Source organism: Myxocyprinus asiaticus, chromosome 17 (genome assembly GCF_019703515.2).
Source record: "Myxocyprinus asiaticus isolate MX2 ecotype Aquarium Trade chromosome 17, UBuf_Myxa_2, whole genome shotgun sequence".
NCBI lineage: Eukaryota > Metazoa > Chordata > Actinopteri > Cypriniformes > Catostomidae > Myxocyprinus > Myxocyprinus asiaticus.
The window spans coordinates 36040333-36061590 of NC_059360.1; the positions used below are offsets into that span (position 1 = coordinate 36040333).

At 38.1% G+C, this 21258-nt stretch overlaps 1 protein-coding gene across 3 annotated transcripts in view; it reads left to right on the top strand.

Annotated features, from left to right (window-relative positions):
• The window catches only part of chrm3a (cholinergic receptor, muscarinic 3a), a 248839-nt gene that overhangs the window by 209165 nt on the left and 18416 nt on the right, over nt 1-21258 (top strand). For 2 of the 3 annotated variants that reach the window (XM_051722724.1, XM_051722722.1), the window contains one exon: nt 374-411. The exons of the other annotated variant lie outside the window; for it this stretch is intronic. In XM_051722724.1, coding sequence (XP_051578684.1) covers nt 374-411 — 38 coding nt within the window. The remainder of the gene's footprint in view (nt 1-373; nt 412-21258) is intronic. 3 annotated transcript variants of the gene reach the window in all.

Below are 21258 nucleotides of genomic sequence, written 5' to 3' on the forward strand. Positions count from 1 at the left end.
TGCACCAACGTGTGTGTGTGTGTGTGTGTGTGTGTGTGTGTGTGTGTGTGTGTGTGTGTGTTTTACAAGCCATTAGTACTACATGTTACACATCCAAACTTTGTCACCTCATCGAAAGAACTTTTTTCACAGCTCATGACTGGAGGCGAGTTCTTTGCCTGACAGTGTGCTAATGCATATTTTAATGTATTTTCATATTCTTTAACAACCAGTCCATCCATCTTATTTTGATGATAGCTCATTCCTGCAGGGCAGTAATGATTAATCATTGCTGAAATATTGCCTGACAGTGAAAGGGATGATGTTTATGGTAAACACTACAAGAAACCCATCTGGATGTCTCATACTGCTGTGTTTAATATTACCCTTACAGATAGTCTTGTGTCAAGCGATTACTGAAGACAGCTCAGAGTAAGTATTCATTATGATGGCCTTGCTCTTTAACTGATACCCACTGAATGGGCATGTTTGCAGATTTGTTACCAGTTGGATGAGAAGAGATTAACATATAAACAGATGTTGCTTATCGGGCCCTAAGCAGAACTCAAGAATTTTGTATATGTCAGTGTGTTTCTTTATTAGTGTTCTTTCCTGTAAGAAAATCACTTAAGAAAAGCTAATATATTCTCTTGAGACACATTATGTCAGGTGCTGGCTTGTATTTGAGTCTGGGCTCAGGACTGAGTACATGATATTTACTAGATTTAATAAAGAGCAGTCATATACACTGTACATCAGAGAGAAATTAGAGACAAAATCTCTTTTAAGAAATGCATTTAAAGATATTTCTGATTTGAAATTCTACTGATTTTCAAGACAAATTGGTTTGTCTCAAAAACAGTCTATCCTGTTTGATAAAATTGCAGAAATTGGTTTGTGGAAATGGCTCAACTTCCATCCTGTTAGGTTCCATCTTTTTAGGCATAAATTATAAAGTTATAATTAATAAATGCCTGAGCTTGACCAGAGGATATTTAAAACTCTTTTTTTTTACAGAAGTTACAGAGTTCAGAAGGTACGGCATAACAGGAATAGCCCAAGTATATTATGTTACCTTTGCAACTTTAATAGTTCAAGTTTGCAATTTATTTTACTTTGAGCACACCTAAAATTCTGTGGTTGTCCACATCCTTTCCTCCTATGAAAGACAGGTTGGGACAACTATAGAGCTCGTCCATCAAAAAGTCCCTGGAGTGCTCTTTTTAATATAGGTTGCTGTATAAGGCATGCTGTTATCCAGTTAGCAGTCCCCATGTCCACTGGGGTCAAGTTGATTTTGTATTGATAAGGATTTATGGCTGCAATGTGCACTTCATTTCCCATAAGGCCCAGTGCTGAAGAGCTGTAATACTCTGGGTGCAAAGGCCAAGTATCAAGACCTCACTCAAACTGACATCATATCCATGATTTGACCTTTATCCTAACAACAGTATCACATTTAGATATGATACAAGTACTTGGTCAACATAAGATCACAGCTTGAATGTCTGGTGAGACTTTTACATTTAGCAATTCTGATTACATTAGTATGTGCATATTTGCAATATTTAAAATGACAACAGGCAAAATACAGGATTATGGGTTACGACAGATTGCAAATATCTGCATCTGTATCCTCAAACTGCAGAGCACTTTGCATTTAACATCAGTGTGTTACATTTCAAATGTTGTCAGTCAAGTACACCACTTTTTCAGTTATTGAGACCACCATGTAGTGAATGTAAGACATCTCTAGTGAGTCAGTCCACTGGGAGGTATGGTTTAAGAGGTAAAGTGAATAAAACTCTTTAGGGCTAAGCTGGAAATGAGGATTAAATGGCATGGACACAGCCAAGCCATCTGCTTAGTTCTGCTGTGCTCAGTAAGAACCAGAGCCATTAAAATCAATTAGCCATCTCCTACACATCCCCATGAATGCAGTATCCTACAGAGAGAGAGACAGAGAAGAAAGATGCAAAAGAGAGAGGGACAGAAAAAGAAAGATGAGTAGATGTTCACCTACTAAAGTGTTTACAAGAAGGTGTTTTAGGTTGGGACTGACTAAAGGGATATACTTTTGAAGATATGTGAAAGTGTGGAGATATGGTTTGGATTATATTGGTTATATGTTATAAAATTAAGGAAAAATAGAATAGAATAGAATAAAATAGAATAGAATAGAATAGAATAGTTGAATGCATTGACTAGGATGCAATATAACAATAACTCTCTCTTGTCAAAGTAATGTGTTTTTGACAGTCTGTCACAATTTTATTTGTAGAAAATATCTAATCAACAACTGTACAAAATACTATCAGAAAATAAAATGTAAAGTAATGTAAAGTCAAAATTTCAGATTAGATGGTACAAAGAATACAAAATAACCAATCACACTAAAATGGGTGTGTGTGTGCTTAATTGTCATGGAAAAATGTCATAATGTAAAAAAAATACAAAATAAAAATAATAATAATCTTAATAGTCCTAAAATTGGCTCTTTTTTTTTTTTTTTTCTTTTTTTTTTCTTCTCTCCACTCTTTTGATTTTTGGGAGAACATGATTTGGGCTTGACAGTAGTTCTTGACAGTTGTTTTAAAAGGACAGTTTACTCAAAAATGAAAATTGTCTGTGAATTCAGATGTGTATACTTTCTTCTGCTGAACACATACAGTATAAAGATTTTTAGAAAAATATCTCAGCTCTATGCAGTATGTCCATACAATGGAAGTGAATGATGGCCAGAACTTTGAAGGTCCAAAAAGCATATAAAGGCGCATCAGCCCTGGTTAAACCCTTCTCTTTCACACTACAATGCTCTATTATTCATTCCCCAGCCTGATGACAGAGCAACACACTAAACCTGACACACCTCGTGTTACATTTGCATGGAGCCAAACTCATTAGTTACTACCTTCAGACCTGCTAAAGGTCAGATGAGCAAAAATAACCATACAGACCAAACAAAGCATGTTTTAGAATCACTTATTAAAAAACTGTGACATTTCATACCCTGATTGGGCTTGTTATTGTTCAATCACCATGTTCTAAATGGAGAAATTATTTGCTAAATTGACCTTGTATTTCATGGACTGCAGTGGTTGTAGTATGTTTAAATAAACTACTCTTTTACACCCTGTAAGCACACGCTTGTCATGAACTGTTGGCTAATGAGATTTTAATACATGATGGATAAATAATACAAAGTGCTAATTGCGAGAGGAAATTTAATGCAGGAGTTTTTTGAATGATCGCATTGGCAACGGCTGATCAGCCCCCTCTACATTCTAACACCCTGTAAACACGTGTCATGTTCCAATTTGCACTGCACACGCTGGCGCTACTACTGCCAACAACACAAATAAATGCTTTAGAACATTTGTGTCGACGTGTCCAGTGTAGACAGCCTCAAGCCGCTGCATCACATTTTTTTTTTTTTTCTGTCATCGCCGCAAGTCTTGTTTGAGATTAGGGCTGGACGAAATATTGAATATTCACAATATATTTGTGAGGATTTTGCTGGTGATGTAAAATTAAGAAGCATCATGTATATCATAATATAGTTACAATATAATAATTTTAGCATGTTAACAGTTTAATAATTTTAGCATGCTTTTTTAAAAGTTTGATTCATTTCTGTGATTCAGTTCAAATTATCTGTTTCATTAAATTGATTCAAAACTCTAATTCAGAGTTGCATCAACATTCAAAAATCTAATTTAATATATGTTGAAATATTTAGCAAAAATATTATGCATGTATTTTGCTGTTATATTAGTGCATATATATGGAAATTATTTAAATATCATTCTTGTGTTCATTTAGTGCAAAGAAAGTGTGGAAGACATGGCTTGATTTTTGTTTATTTTACTTGCATTAAAAACATTTTGAATCTATTTGATGACAACTGCTTTTTTGTCAAAACAATCCTGTTTAAAAAAAAAAAAAAATCCTTTTAACAATTTCAGAGAAAATACATAAATATCAAAATAAGTTACTGATCCTATGAAAATTATGTGACCATGCGGACATTTTTTCATTTATTTATTACGTGGGTCTTGACACGTATTGCGGCAGTTCCAAGGTGAAATATTTAGTGGCACTAAAAGCAAATTCAATTCCCCCCCCCCCCCAAACAGATGAGATTTATATGGTTAATGCTCTATTGAGTTTTAAATCCACAAAACCTACCTCCCTACCCTAAACCCTAAACCTAACCAACAGTGTCATAAAAGCAAATGTGACATGACAAATGCAATTGCTGAAGCAACCACGTAATTTTGTGGTGCTTCTGTGACACTTTCAGCTCACATGTAGACTCTCGTTCTCTTCAGGACTCTTCAGTACCCCACGCTATCAGTTGAGCTACTGTTACTGCACAATTTGATTGCGCACTATCAATCTTGGAATGTAAAGTTATGTAATGCAAATGTTAAAATACAGTTGTGCTCAAAAGTTTGCATACCCTTGGAGAATTGGTAATATATGTACCATTTTTAAAGAAAACATGAGTGAGCAGGCAAAACACATTTCTTTTATTTCTTATGGGATTCATATTCAACTGTAGGTTATAACAGAATGGCACAATCATAAAACAAAACAAAGAAAAAAATGAAATGACCCCTGTTCAAAAGTCCCCTTAGTTCTTAGTACTGTGTATTGCCCCCTTTAGCATCAATGACAGCGTGCAGTCTTTTGTAATAGTTGTCTATGAGGCCCCAAATTCTTGCAGATGGTATAACTGCCCATTCGTCTTGGCAAAATGCCTCCAGGTCATGCAAAGTCTTTGGTCGTCTTGCATGAACCGCACGTTTGAGATCTCCCCAGAGTGGCTCGATGATATTAAGGTCAGGAGACTGTGATGGCCACTCCAGAACCTTCACCTTTTTCTGCTGTAACCAACTTGGTTTTGTTGGAAAGTCCAAGAGCATCCCATGCGCAGCTTTCGTGCAGAAGAATGCAAATTGTCTGCCAGTATTTTCTGATAACATGCTGCATTCATCTTGCCATCAATTTTCACAAGATTCCCCGTGCCTTTAGAGCTCACACACCCCCAAAACATCAGTGAGCCACCACCATGCTTCACAGTGGGGATGGTATTCTTTTCACTATAGGCCTTATTGACCCCCTCTCCAAACATAGCGCTTATGGTTGTGAACATAAAGCTCTATTTTGGTGTCGTCACTCCAAATTACAGTGTGCCAGAAGCTGTGAGGCGTGTCAAGGTGTTGGCGGGCATATTGTAACCGGGCTTTTCTGTGGCATTGGTGCAGTAAAGGCTTCTTTCTGGCAACTCGACCATGCAGCTCATTTTTGTTCAAGTATCATCGTATTGTGCTCCTTGAAACAACCACACCATCTTTTTCCAGAGCAGCCTGTATTTCTCCTGAGGTTACCCGTGGGATTTTATTTGTATCCCAAACAATTCTTCTGGCAGTTGTGGCTGAAATCTTTCTTGGTCTACCTGACCTTGGCTTGGTATCAAGAGATCCCCGAATTTTCCACTTCTTAAGTGAATGAACAGTACTGACTAGCATTTTCAAGGCTTTGGATATCTTTTTATATCCTTTTCCATCTTTATAAAGTTCCATTACCTTGTTACGCAGGTCTTTTGACAGTTCTTTTCTGCTCCCCATGGCTCAGTATCTAGCCTGCTCAGTGCATCCACGTGAGAGATAATAAACTCATTGACTATTTATACACAGACACTAATTGCAATTTAAAAAGCCACAGGTGTGGGAAATTAACCTTTAATTGCCATTTAAAACTGTGTGTGTCACCTTGTGTGTCTGTAACAAGGCCAAACATTCAAGGGTATGTAAAATTTTGATCAGGGCCATTTGGGTGATTTCTGTTACCATTATGATTTAAAAAGGAGCCAAACAACTATGTGAAAATAAATGGCTTCATATGATCACTATCCTTAAATAAAAGACAGTTTGTTTGCAAGACCAGTCATATTTTCAAAATCAAGGCCAAAATTTATCAATTTCTGTCAGGGTATGCAAACTTTTGAGCACAACTGTTTGTTGACTTACAAGTCATGAAATATAGCAAAAGTGTTTTGATGTCATAAGATAGCATTTTGGGAGGAACAGGGCGAAAAATTTATGAACTGATAAAATGCTGTTTTTTCATGATTAAAGTAAATAAAAGTAATTTTTGTTTTAGCACCTCTAGTGGTAATTTCCCCAGGAAACTGATGCGATATGTGCAATGGGCCATTTAAAATTCAGTTTTGAAAATGTAAGTAACATGATTCTATGAGGACAGGTTGCAAAGCAGCCTAAATATCTATTAATATCTACAGTATTTTATTTTATTTTTTTAAGCTACAACCCGAATAGGAACTGACGTTTGTTTGACAGCTCAAGGACACAGATGTCAACACAGCATAGCATTAAAGACATATTGAGACACTACACTAAGATCTTTAGATGAGAACAAATTACAACAAGCTACCATGTTTTATTCAGAGCTTTTTCTCCCGCTGTCAGAGGGTGCACAGGGTAAATTGATTGATGAGGTCAAATAATTAATTATTAATTCATTCCTAATATTAGAAGCTCAGCTATTCTGGAGATTTAAGCCAATAAAGTGTTTAATTCGGAAGTCTGATTGTATGTCTTTTCTTTTCTATTTCAAGGTATTTCCCTTTCTCTCTCAATTTTTCTTTCTCCCTTTCTCACACTCTCCCTTTCTTTCTCAGCCTTTCATATAGCAGATTAATTGGGCTGTTTTGCTGTAAGATCCATCTGCCTGTACACCAGTGGTTCCCAAACTGGGGTGCCACTATCACTGGCTTGGGGTGCCACGGAATCTCTGCTCAGTTCAATATTTTAATACCCACTGATGTTAAAATTAGTGGGTGCTGACTCAGTTTGGTACCTGCGCGGTTAGACTATAGCCGACTGTTTTCAAACGTTCACATGCATATGTCTGCATGTGCTCTATGGAGTGCGCGTGTCTCGTGGTGAATGCAGCTGGGCAAAAATCCGATCTTAATATTAATCAAACAACAAAATTGACAAGAAAAAGAGAAAAGCATTCACTCCCCATTGTAATGACACGCTGACTCAGAAGCTTGTGATGAACCCAGATTTGGGAGTTTATTGTACAGGACACTGGAAAAGCAGGTAAGCAAGCAAGGTAAGTATTCAGGTGTTGTACACAGTCTTTGGAAACAGTCTTTGATCAAACTGAGAACCAAGGCAGAAGGCACAAATCCATGAGTGGTAAATTCCAAATCAACACTGGCCCAAACTGGTAAATTCAGTGTCAAACAAGATCACAGGTGAGTCATGTACGTAAACAGAGGAGCAGGTTACTACATAGAAACACAAAGTATTTAAGGTTCTCAGTCTTGTTTCCTGAGTATTCAGAGTGGTTCGTTTTATAACATGTAAGTTTCAAACAGGTAAGTAGATATGCTGTAATCTCGGATATCACAAAGTCACTTATCTTGCGTGTCTGGAGCAGATCGTAGATAAACAGGTGAGATTAGTCCAGGTGAGTGGAAACGCTGTATTTTCAGAGTCACTTGTTGTGTATATCCAGAACAGTTCGTTGACAAACAGGTGAGGTAAAACACAGGTGAGTAGATATGCCGTAATCAGAGAATTCTCAGAGTAACTTAACTTAATTCTCCAGAACAGGTCGCTGACAAAGTTATAAACGGGGAAGCAGTTCTCTACTGCGGCTAAGCAAGAGGGAAGTCCAAGGAACCTTACAACAAGTCTAGACGCTGACAGAGGCTGTGTCTCGTTTGGAAGGATGCGTCCTCCGTAGGTCGCATTTGTCGGCCGCATACGTCTCATTTCAGAAAAGCGAGTAGGACACTTCGAATGCGACCTTCTTTCACGGGAATTCGGAGGATGCATGAGGTGTATACTTCATGGGCACTCACAACCCACAATTCTTTGCTTCAACGGAAATGTAAAAAAAAAATGACTCCAATTTGCCCGTAAATATGATGTTCAAACACAAGTAATGTTAATTCCCAAGTTGAAGTACCTCAGTAGATGGTTGCAGAGTATATAATATGTATTATTATATTAATATATAATAAAAATTAAGTATTAGACTAAAAGTACACCTGTAAAATCTATTTTCTTTTCTCTTTACATCATTATAACGGTCCTAAAATTTACCTCATAAATTCCCTTCTAAAGGGACTTTGTTACCATCTCACTCGAAGTAGCGTGCTGTCATAGCAACCATGTTACGTTCCGTTTGTCCTACGAAGGCCATCTCGTTTAAATGAGATTTGTTTAAAGGCAGACGCTCGGTATACTGCAGCCTTCAAAGGACGCGTCCTACCTAGCATGCAGCCTTGAGACACAGCCAGAGTGTGAGAGTGAGGTTTAAGTGCAAGTCTTAACGAGGTGATAATAAGCTGCAGGTGCGCGTAATTAAAACTCGGGTGAGTGAGAGCGGGTGACTGACGGTGAGGGAGAGCCCGGTGCGCTTGTAACACCCATGGCTGGATAACATTAGTAGCTGTAAGCCCAATAAATTCCAATGACAGGTCTGCTTCTCAGGCTACACCCACTTTAATCCAGATACATTTGAAAATGGCGTTTTCATTTTCGAAACACTCTCCCTCAACACTGCTGTTTTCAAAAGTTTTTTCAAAAGTTTCTTGTCCACACAAGCATATGAAAAAGCTTAAATCCCCTTACTGCACATGCGAACAATTGCTGTTCCATGTACGGTCTGAAACACAATTATCCTCGTGTTCCGTCACCGGATAGCAATTCAGAGCAAACTTCTCATCACCTTTGAAGGAATGCAATCTGAAGGTTGTACAAAGTAACATTTATCTTTAACGACGCTGTCAAATTGGGTAGCAGGCACAACTACACTGCTACAACATGGGTCGCCATCTTGATTGTTTTGGGTTGAATAGATCACATGACTGTGTCACATAACAACAGATATGTCACCATTTTCAGATATCTATGTTGTCCCTGTACGCACTACAATGCAAAATGTATCCACTTGGGAGAGCATTCTCGAAAAGCTCTGTTTTCACTGGACAAAAACGCCATCTCAATGTGGACCAAAACGTAGTGTAAAAAATGCATCTTCAAATGAAGACATAAGTGTGGATGTAGCCAAAGTCTTTTTAGCAAGCAAGTCCACTCGGCGGCCATATTTGGAATGCTCTCAGGCAGGCTGAGCAGCTATTTTTTCTATGTAAACATGGGGTATACAAGTGCAGCTCATATCTACTAGAATGTGGAAAGACCAAAATCTCCAAAACGGTTGGTCAAGATTACGATCAAACTACATATTTCAAATTAGCAGTAAAATCTGTCAACACTGGTTTTATAAATTATGCTTCTTTAGCTCAGATTACGCTAAAAAACTTCATTTTCCCAGCTTGTATAGCTAATGTGCGTGCACATTCTTGAGTTGATTGTCAGGCGATATCTGTATCTAAAAGGTGATTTGCTCTTGTACCTGTAAGGTGGGACTTCCTTTTCTACATCTGTTGACTGTTGGCCATTCCACTCCCATTTGTTTTGATAGAAGTGGCTAATCTCTGCTTGTCTCTGATGTGGCCTCAATCAAATTCTGACTACATTGAATCAGTATTAATGTATATCTAATAATCACGCAGGAAAGATTGTCAGTAATTTAAGTGGTTTTGTTTTGCATTTGATTACTTTTTAATTTTTTACATATTTCAATTTTTTATACTTAAAAAAAATCTATAAAGGGGGTGCCTTAGGGAACCTCTTGTTGTACACAGAAGCATCAATCAGAAGTAAATGGCCAGAGATGGCTTTGATCATGGCTGTAATTAAGCCTGAAGCTATGCTCTTCTCCATCCATATGGCTTTTGACAAATCCCAATCCACTTCCTTATTACACACACACTCCTCTCCAGCTTAATCAAATTTCATCCATCTTTCCAGATGGAACTGAAAGGCAGTCAATCAATGATGGCATGAATTATAGAACTGTATATGTATGATTGGCAGAATGAGAACTGCTTGTTTGTAGCTACTTGTACAGGTGTCATGCGTCAAGCTGTCATTTCCCGATCATCTCGAAACTGATAAATATCCACCTCTGCATCTGAAAGCTGAACTGACTGACTGGGTGTTCTTGTGCAAGGTGTAGACATGGAGAAGTGAACTTGTCACTTTCCCGGCAAAGAACAGAGAGTACATTTTGATGCCAAAAATGCTGCTTGAGCAATACTTTAATGTAAAACAATGCATTCCAATGGACCTATACACACTGACAAAGCAAAGTTTTATTTTTTATCCTGTAGGTCAATGTTATCATACCATTTCTTCCAATACCAGACTATCACTTTCTCACTGCATATTTACATTTGTGAATAACAGATGTTTGCTATGAATAGATCTTTGGTCTGCAATTAGTTTAGCTTTGTCATTTAATTCTTGGATTTGTAATTTGCCTTATGGAACTGGAATATGTAGCATGAACTTTTAAGTTGTCCTATTCCTCTCACTTCTATAATGAGGAACTCTAGATGAAGTAAATTAAACTTATCTCATCAGCATTGTGAAAGTGCTTCAGATACCACAGAAGCAGAAATGTATGGTTGTAATTGGGTGGTAATGTACACTGCCTGACCAAAAAGAAGTCACCGTTTGGATTTAAATAAGCAGATACATAAGAGTCTATGACATTATTGCAGTGATTAATATGTTTCAGCAGGCAACAATTCTTTTAACCCTAACTAATGCAGTGTGTCTCATTTCTTAAACAACCATGTCGGAAGATGTATCCCGTTGTTGTTGAAAAGATGTTACTGTGTTTCAGAAGGGGCAAATTATTGGCCTGCATCAAGCAAAGAAAACAACTAAGGAGATTGCTGAAATCACTGGAATTGGGTTAAGAGCTGTCCAGCACATTATTAAAACCTAGAAGGATAGTGGTGAACCATCTGCTTCATGGAAAAATGTGGTCGGAAAAAAATCTTGAATGTTCGGAGATCACTAAAACGCTTGAAGTCACATTGTAAAAAATCGACAGTAGAACTCACGGCTATGTTTAATAGTGAAAGTAAGAGCATTTCCACATGTACAATGCGACGAGAACTTACAGGATTGGGACTAAACATCTGTGTGGCCACAAGATGCCACTTGTTAGTGAGGCTAATCGGAAAAAAACAACTTCAATTTGCTTGGGAGCATAAAGATTGGACTGTGGAGCAATGGAAAAAGGTCATGTGGTCTGATGAGTCCAGATTTACCTTAGTCCAAAGCGATGAGCGCGTCAGGGTAAGAAGGGAAGCGTATGAATGTGATGCACCCGTCATGCACAGCGCACACTGTACAAGCCTCTGGAGGCAGTGTTATGATCTGGGGTTACTTCAATTGGTCAGGTCTAGGCTCAGCAACATTATGCGGCAATAAAATGAAGTCAGCTGACTACCTGAATGTACTGAATGACCAGGTTATCCCATCAATGAATTTTTTCTTCCCTGACAGCACGGTCATATTCCAGAATGACAGTGCCAAGATTTATTGGGCTCAAATTGTGAAAGAGTGATTCAGGGAGCATGAGGCATAATTTTCACACATGAATTGGCAACCACAGATTCCTGAACTTAACCCCACTTAAAGTCTTTGGGATGAACTGGAGAAAATTTTGTGGAGTGGTTCGATTCTCCCTTCAACAATACAAGATCTCGGCCACGACAAATGCATGCCTTAATCAAAGCTAAAGGTGGTCCAATGAAATATCAGAGTATTCAACTTTTTTGGCCAGGTAGTGTAGATTGATGCTTTATTGTTGTGTTAATATGGTATGGTTTTACATACAGTAAAGATCAACTCTTAGTGCTTGCTTGTGTATTATTCTATAACTCATGGCATGAATCACATGTTTGTTCATGCAAACCAATAACGAGAGTACTGAGAAATAGCTGATTATTCCAAGTTTCTGTTCAGTGCTTCCCTCCCCTCCAACTTTTCTTCCGGAAGAGAAATGTTAGCTGTTGATTCAATACGTTCATACCACAACCTTCGTTATTCCATCCCATGACGTCTGTTTTTGCAGTGGATCAATGCAGAGTTTTGAAAGTAACAAGGTCACAGCTCATGTACAACCTCAAAACAAAAACATGCTCACACATACACATTTACGGAGATGATTTGAGCGGAAAATGCCTTGAATTGCTTAGCCACAATGCACATGCAAACAGTTCTTAAAAAAATAAATAAGTAAATAGTTTTATTTGAAGTTGTCCCTGTTTGCTCACTTTTTAAACTGATACAGTAATCCATAAAGAGAAAATTTAAGAGGAAAACATTTGTTTAAATGACATAACTGAGGTTTCTGGGTTTAGTCTGCGCTGTAATATTTATGATGTGCATTGAGAATGTGTCTGTAGCAATTACCTGTCTGTGATCCATCTAGTTTTCCACAGGAAGCAACATTCTGTGAAAAACACTCATGTTTAGATAGGCAATCATTATACACTCAATTTATTTGTGATTTGATGTAAATGCAGTGCTGTTTTTTTCTACTTGAATGGTTCAATATTCTTTACCTTTTTTCTGAACAGTACACTTACATAAAGAGGAAACAATAAGCTTTCCTTAAGCAAAGAGGAGTTTTGTTTGACAGAGTATGCTCATTTTATGTCCTAAAATGTCCTTTACACTCTTTCTTTCTTGCTTGTTTCTGAAATGATTTAATCAACAATCATTGAAAGTGATTTATAAGTGATTTAATGTCTCTTGAAAAATAAACAAATCAAAATTCCTGAAAGCAGAAATAATGGAATTAATACAGTAGTTTTGATGGAATAGTGTAGAGATTGTGTACTTTTAACTGAGGTTTGTCATCTGCCTTTGGCTTGCTAACTGTGTGGTTTGTATGCCAACATTATTTGTAAAACTGCTTGGAAATAGTATGTATTGTAAAATATAATTTATTAAATGAGCTGCAACACTTTAAGGTGCACTCAGTGTTATTTTTGAATATGTTGTATTGGACTTACACTGACACCTAGCAGCAGGGCTGCAGTTAGGAATTCTTGGGCCTGGTACAAAATGTTTTTAGTGGGCCCCCCTCCAGTTGGTTGTCCGGCGGGGATGGGGTGTGGACAGTTATCCCATCAACACGCACTATACCGGATGGCTTGCGCAGTTGCGCACTGTCTCCGTGTTTATATCCATGTCTCCCCAGGGCTTGACATTTACTTTTTGGCTCACTGGCCACTGTGGCTAATTGTATTCCAAAGTCACTATCCACTCTGCATTTTCACTAGATGAAATCTCCCATCTCACAAAAAGTGATAAAAACTAGAGACTGTAAATGCATGCATTTGTTTGGACATTTTATTTTAACAAGAATAATATAAAGTTCAGCAGGACACTAACCTAATGATTTTAGTCACCTTTAGAATATCTGAAGGCAAACATGGCCACTAAGAACAGGAGTAGGATAGAACAAGGGGAAAACTTTGTCAATAATTTGTCCATTTGTCTATGGAAATCCAGATTTTAACCCCTTTAACTTTTTTAAATTGTACTTGCCTTCATGAAAATGTACCATTGTTCTACAATTTTTTTTTAACAGTGGCAGTTGTAATGATAAAGGCCATAACCACAGGTCAGATCATGAACAGCTCCACAATACTGTGGTTAGGCTAATGTAGATAGTCTTTCTAAAAAATAAACTATAGGCTAGTATTTGATATGAAAAATGAATGACATAAACACGTTTAGAAAACTTTAACAATAACTTCACAGTTAATAATTCCATTGAGTACAAAAGGTGATATTGACTAGATTAAACTCAGTCACCACAAATGGAAAAATACATTCTGTTTTCATTCATGGAAGAAAGAAAGTCCAATGGGTTGAATCAAAATAAAGGTACGTGAATGACAGAATAATTATTAACAAAAATGAAGTCTTATAGACTCGATAAGCCACGATATCGCGTAAAGCCCGTCTGGCTCACGCAAGTTCCGCTCTGTGCTGTCCCAGAGCTCTGGCTGTATCTCTGGAGCATGCTGATGTGTGCTGCGGCGGTTCGTGTGAAACCACGCGTCATTCGCCCCGCAAAGATGCACGTGTCAGGTGTGAGGGACATATTTACTGCTTGTAAAACGCTGAACATGAGATGAATACAATTAAATTTGCTTAGGCTACGGCTACCCGCAAAAGTGGCTAGTAAGAGCGACGGAGTTACCTGCCACTGCCGAGTTCTAACCGCATTTGGAAGCCCTGCGTCTCCCACTGAACGCGTATAGGTGCGCTCTACAAAATGGAATAGCCTTTCTGTGGACCCCCCTCCAGTCTGGGCCCCCCTCAAGCCCTGGCCTGGGACAAAAGGTCCAGTTGTCCCCCCTTATCGCCAGCCCTGCCTAGCGGTGTGGATGCAGCATTATTCAAAACACAATAGTTTTTAGTTACCACTGCCATTGTTGAAATTCACTATTCACAGTCAGCCATAATTAATTTAATCCACAAGAGAAAGTGTCCAATAACAGGGTGGTTACTGAGATGAAGCGACTAGTATTTGGTTGGTCATGTGATCTCAACATGGAAGCCCCCATGAGGGGACCCTCTCCATATAGGAAAAAAACAGCTTTTATAACGTAACTGATATGAAAGGTGGCTTAATTTTATGTGTGTTCATGATTTTATGCATATGTTTCAGAATTACTATTAATTTATTTAGGAGTAAAACTTATTTTAATGAGGAAAAAATTACTGAGTGGACCTTTAAAGGAAGAACTAAATAATTTTTTTTTATCTACTATGTTCAGTGAGAAACAAGCAATTTTTATTAAGGGGCCATATTTGTCCACTGGAATAGGGTAAATTTTACCTTCATGAGTGCATATTCTACTATTTAAGACTAACCTTTTTCTGCTAAACCTTTAAGGAAGCCTGGAATATAATAAAATGAGATATATATCAAATGTTAGATAACAAATAATAAAAAAAACATTTTGGTCACTATCAGTGCCATTTTTACATTCTCACTTCAGAGTAATCACTATTAGAGGAATACTTAAGCTGAAAATTTGGAAAGTGAAGGCACATTGGCGCTTAGAAAGGTTTTTTCCCCTCCTTGTCTTCTTTGAAAGACAAAATGTCATGTTCTGAACCCTTCCCTTCCTTTTCAGCTGTTTCCCTGACAGAATTATTGATCCATTGCATCCCAAATCAGCCTCAATTCCAATGTCTGGGCTCACTGACACGTCTGGCTTGCTTGGTTTGAGAGCTTTTCCATTTTAAGGTCTATCAGTGCCTTGGGAGCTTGGGGAGAAACATATAATTTTTCTGGGTTCACGTTTCTTGCAAGCCCTTCACAAAGTCCTTAAACTTGGCAAAAATATTGCAGACTAGTTGGGCACTCCAAGACTGCATTTAAGCTGAATATGAGGTTTTTTTTTTTTTTTTTTTTTTTGAATGGCTAGAGCAGGGGTAGTCAACAATGGTCTGCCACATCTTCCTATTAATGTTTGAACTCAGAATAAAGATACACTATAGTAACATGGGACAACCAGCTTAATATGCAGAGACAACTATAATTAAGGTATTTGTAACAAGTATAACACTATGGCGTTATCAAAACATTGCTTTGTTTGTTTGAGCGGCCCATCCAGCCAGAACAGTGGCGTGAGATTGTGGTGGGACTTTCAGTTTGTACAACCAATGGAACATTATTTTTGCAATTCTGTTTGGCGATGCTAGTGGCATAGAAATTACACACTATATGTTGATTTGTCCCTCGCTCATAAAAATGTGTTAGGTTAAAAGTAAAATGTTATGTACCTGTACAAGTTTATGATTCAGTACATCAATAATAAATATTTCAATGGCTTTGCAATGTAAGCATCACAAAAAGTATGTAAAAATACATGAATATGGTATTAGGCAGGGTCCCTGCTCTCACCTCTCTATCCACCTGAGAAAGGACACTTAAATGTCAGAATATTTGGTTTTGGAATCTCCAAAATGCTTGAATGCTCCATCCTTTGTCAATCTCAGAAGGTTAACTGCCTCTGTCAAATATCTCACAAATGAAGTCCTGATAGGCACGTGTCTGGAACTTGTTATTGTGTTTGGCAGTTGTGTAGTTCTAATCAGACTGTAATCAGTCCCTAATCAGAATAGTGCTGGTGAGAGTGTGATTTGTTAGATATGTAGATTGAAAAGTTGGTTTAGGAGGTGAAATGCAATTCTGCTGCAATGAATTGTTCTGCTGCCATAATTTGTTTGTTTTGGTTAATTAATATTTTGTACCGTGACATGACATACTTGTTTCCTTTATAGAATAACAGTGCACACAATGTTCATAAACCATGATCAGTAAACACATCACACGCAGTATGTTTGCCAGTCGTGGCTATGGTTAAAAAAAACTGGTATGAGGTTATTTTTTGTAGGGAATGCATTGGAAATTCTAGAACGCAAGGCACAGTCTTGTAATACTACCAGGCACTGAGGATAATTCAAACATTTCCCAATGGACTTGCCTGCTAGTTATCATCATATTGCAGTAGTGATAAAAAAACATAATAGCCTTAAGATAATGCTCTCCACAGGGAGGCAGAGGCATCAAACACATTTTAAGTAGCTGAGAGTTCATTTGCTCAGGTATGTTGTCTAACACTGGGGAGCACTTCAGAAAGGTTTTAGAATTGCTTGTTTGGGATCAGGGTTACACCTCTCACAGTCCACATTATATTTGTATACAATTTAGTACTGAATTGATTCACTCTTGAGAGAAACTCTTGTGTGTGTGTTCTCAGTAATAGAAACACCCTTTTTTATTTTTCTCTATTTCTCTGTTTTTACTTTTCCTCTGAGTGTTTGGCAGGCTGTGGCATCCTTTGCGGTTTCAACTGCATCTGCAGTAATTTAACTTTAACCAGGGGTGGAAAGAGTACTGAAAAATAATACTCACACAAATGACTCTAATGAGCCAGTTCTTTTTAGTGAATCAAAAACACTTTTTGCTGAATGTGACGAGGAGGGCGTGGCCAGGCCGTGAGGGTGCATAGCCGGCTCTGAGTCACCTAATCAGCAGAAGAGAGAGATAAAGGGGAGTTAAACTGTCCTCTGCTTAGGACGTCCCACTAAGTGGCTTCCATTGATACACCAGTACAGGTAATCTACTGTATCATCCTGCTTGCCTCCATTATCATCAAGATTGGCTGGAAATCATGTTTTCCACTAGTATGTGGAATTGCAGATCGAAATTAATTATCATCAGTGTCTACATAGTGCCCTTCCATTCATTCTCTAATAACCTTTGCCAAGAAAAGCATGTGTGCAGCTGTGGGAAATTAAACATACGGACTGTCAGCCAGTTATCAAAGATTTGGGTTTCGCTCCCGATAAGAATTTTTATGTGTACCCTTCTTAGTCAAGACTCAATGTGAATTGTTAGGGCAAACAGCAATTCACTTGTTTCTAAATTAAAAAGGCTCTTAAATATTAATGACTGCCTCCGGCATCTTGTTTGCCCATATACTGTACACTCTCTGCAATGTACAAATCACTCTTAGATAAATTTGTGAGCTGCAAGGATAAAATGGCATGTTTTTCCCAGATTATGTTTTGTAAGCATACTAAATTCCCAGCATAACCTCATGTTCCAACATGACCAGAAATCAGAGTTTTTATTTTGATTTTTTATTAGTTATTTATTGCCATACAGTCCAGTCAAGTGAATACAAAGCACTGCCCTCCGAAGGTTAAGAAATAAAAGGAGTATCTAGTGCAAATTTGACTGCGGGGTTATGGTTGGATGAAAGAGTAGAGAGAGCATTCATTTTGCTCCAACCTAGGATTCAAAGTAATATACAGAGTCATATTCAGATGAGATGAGTTTGCTTCTGCTAAAAATAACTGCACTGATCTCACAGAGAATAAAACATCCTTGCAGGGAAGAAAATGGGAATCTGCAAAGATTTGGTTTCCTCCACCCAAGCTTTCTCTCACACACACAGTAATGGTGGGACTTGCTTTTTTTGTTAAAGAAATGCAGGTGGATCATTACACAATGCAATCCAGAATTTTACATTGTGTGCACATACACGCAGTCATCCATCTAGATCCATGCATGCATGACCCGCACACATGTGCATGCTTGCGTGCTCCTCCCCCTTTTACCCTACCATCAACATCAGCTCAAACATGCTGTTAGTCTCATCCTCATACAGCATGCTTATGGACATAATGGGTCTCAAACAATGCATACGCATGTATTTGTGTGTAAAATCTGCGTACAAGCGTTTTCACGCAGGAATCATGATCCATCAAGTTTGCATTTAAAGTTAGTCAAAATTTACGAAGAAAATTTAGGGCCAACTGAAACCACATGCACGCAAAAAATTTATTCTCTCAGTGTCCTTATAAGTATATACTAAATATATGGGAGATCAGCAGTTACTGAAACACTCAAACCAACCCGTCTGGCACAAACAATCATGCCACGGTCGGAATTTTTCTTTTTTCCCATTCTGATGGTTGATGTGAACATTAACTGAAGGTCCTGACCCGTATCTGCATGATTTTATACATTGCACTGCTGCCACACGATTGGCTGATTAGATAATCGCATGAATAAGTAGGTGTACAGGTGTTCCTAATAAAGTGCTCAGTGAGTATGTGTGTGTGTATATATATATATATATATATATATATATATATATCTTTAAAGTGTATAAATAAATACTCATACACACGTATAAAATAGTCATATTATACAGTAAAGAGTCTTATTTCAAAGTAACATAAATTATGTGCTTTTTCCTTTTAGCTTGAGCTGGGTTCTGGATCTGCCCGCTCAGTGATAGAGCGCACAAATGGCGTACTATGCCTTTGGAAGTGCTTGGATGCAGCTGGCGGAATGCTCCTATACAGCCCGTATAGGTTTTTTTCAGAAGGCTTTAGCATGTTGTGTACGGCACAACATCGCAATGGCACAGAAAGTTTCTTTATGTTATATCAGTGATTGAGGTGCTCAATTCCTGACACAGTGCTGGCAGTGATTCTAACTCTTATAAGGTGCTGGTGCAGTGTCCTGTTCATGAAACGATCAGGCATAGGGGCAGAACTGCCATGGATAGTTTTGCACTGCCTTATGGATCATACGCATAGTCTGAACCTGTGGACAATGAGGCACCGACACAACCTCCTGCACAAGCAGCGCTCTAAGCACACCTTCAGTTCATCCAACATCTACTGTCGTTTAATTATAAAATATTTTCTAAATTGCAGTGCTGTACTGCGCTGTTTTATAGTGTGATGTTTTTTGGCCTTTTGCTTTGGCGGGCATCTTTCTCTACACGTTTACAACTGTACAGGTGCGGTGGTGCAGAAAGCTCTGATATGGAGATGGTTTGGGTGTGTTTTATGCAAATTACTAACTTCGGGCAGGTAGGGTTAGGTAGGGGCCTGTACGTATAAGTACTCCTTTATTTTGAATAATCCAGATTCATATCTAATGTGAATCTGGCGGAATTTTTTCGAGAGAACTTTTCCTGTGCGTATGCAAAATCCACACTGTTATTAGTAAATGAGACCCATTAACTTCTGCATCACATAACCACCTACATTTACATGCTTGTTCAAATGCGATCAAATTGCACGGTAACTTAACTGATGCAATGCGATGCAAAAGACCGGAGTACAAATCCTAAAGAGCATGTAAGTCAACACTTGAGTCCAAAGTGTCATAGAAGCTCCACAAAATAACGTCGCATTTTTCATCTCACATTTGCTTTTATGACACTGTGGGGCAGATACACTAAGAACGAATTGCTTTTAGTGCCCTATTCACTAAAGGAATTATGCATATCAGGCAATGGTGCAAACGCACCCACAAAATTGCTGCTGAACGCAATTTGCATGCGCACTTCTCATCTTGCGGTCTGACTCTGAGCGCAATATAGCTGAGGATGCTGCAGACCACGGTATTTGACCAACCCTTCTGGGATTGAACAGCATCACTTTGATCCAGACACCTGGATCATCTCTTTATGCAGAACATGCGCTTGACGACACCTTGCATCTGGATAATGCCAGGTCATAATGTTCTTCAACATCATTTGATGAGTATTTATTTAATTACTGCTGAAATGATCAGTTGAAAATGTTCACAAACATCTCATTTGGGGGTAATAGCACAATGTAAATTGCGCAGGGCAAATTGCACTGAGTTTTTTGTGAATGAAACGTAATCTGTAATGAGCCTTATTTACATAGAAAGGAGCTGTGTTTGCGCAAAAAGGAATGACAGTAACTTGATTTAAATATTGAAAACACCGTGCAATTTCAGCACTGACTGTGCCCGCTAAATGTGATTGCGGGTGGTTAATGAATAAGACACAGGTATTTGCACTGAAATACCATGCGCAAAAGTGGCACAACTGTTTATAGTGGACCAGACTCTTATGCTGATAGTCAAAAGCCTGGCTATGCAGGACTAACACGTTGCTATATTAAGTTGCACCAATAAGCATCTACGTCTTTAAGCTGATGTCTTACAATAGGCCCTCTCCCACTCCCAGCTTGAGCATTCCTCTCCTGCTGGGGTGTTTACACAGGAGACTGTGTGTGCTTCTTTACTCAGTCAGGTCCATGCAAGAGTCCAGTAAGGATGCCATGTAAGGCCTGATTATCACAGGACAACATTCAGTTATTGAGAGGATTCATAGACACATATACACACGGCAGAGGAAGTTTACATAATGGCAGGGTCAGTCTGTGTTTAAGATAATGATGATCATTATGATGGCAATTTTATTTTAATGTTAGAACAGATATAGTATGTTGAAAAAAGGCTAAATAGTTACATTTATGTGTTTTTACATTTACTTGTTTAGACCTTAAAGGCATAGTTCACCCAAAAAAACAACAATTCTTTCATGACGTACTCACCCTTGTGTTTTTCCAAACCCATACGCTCACTCATGAGCACAACACAAAGTGTGGCATACTGTATGTTCCCAAAGCTTATCATTACTGTGGACTTGTTATGCAATGCCTTTTTTATCACACACAAAATGTGCAAATATGTGCATAAGATAGCACAAGGGTTGTCGCAATACCAACATTTCAGTAGTCAGTACCGGTACCAGTAAAAACGGAATGATTCTCGATAACCATTTCAATACCACAGAAAAAGCATATGTGCTATTGAACACTTTATTAAAAAAAAAAAAAAAAACATAAAGACATATAAAGGGATAGTTCACCTAAAATGAAAATTATCTCATCATTTACTCATGCCATCCCAGATGTACATGACATCCTTTAT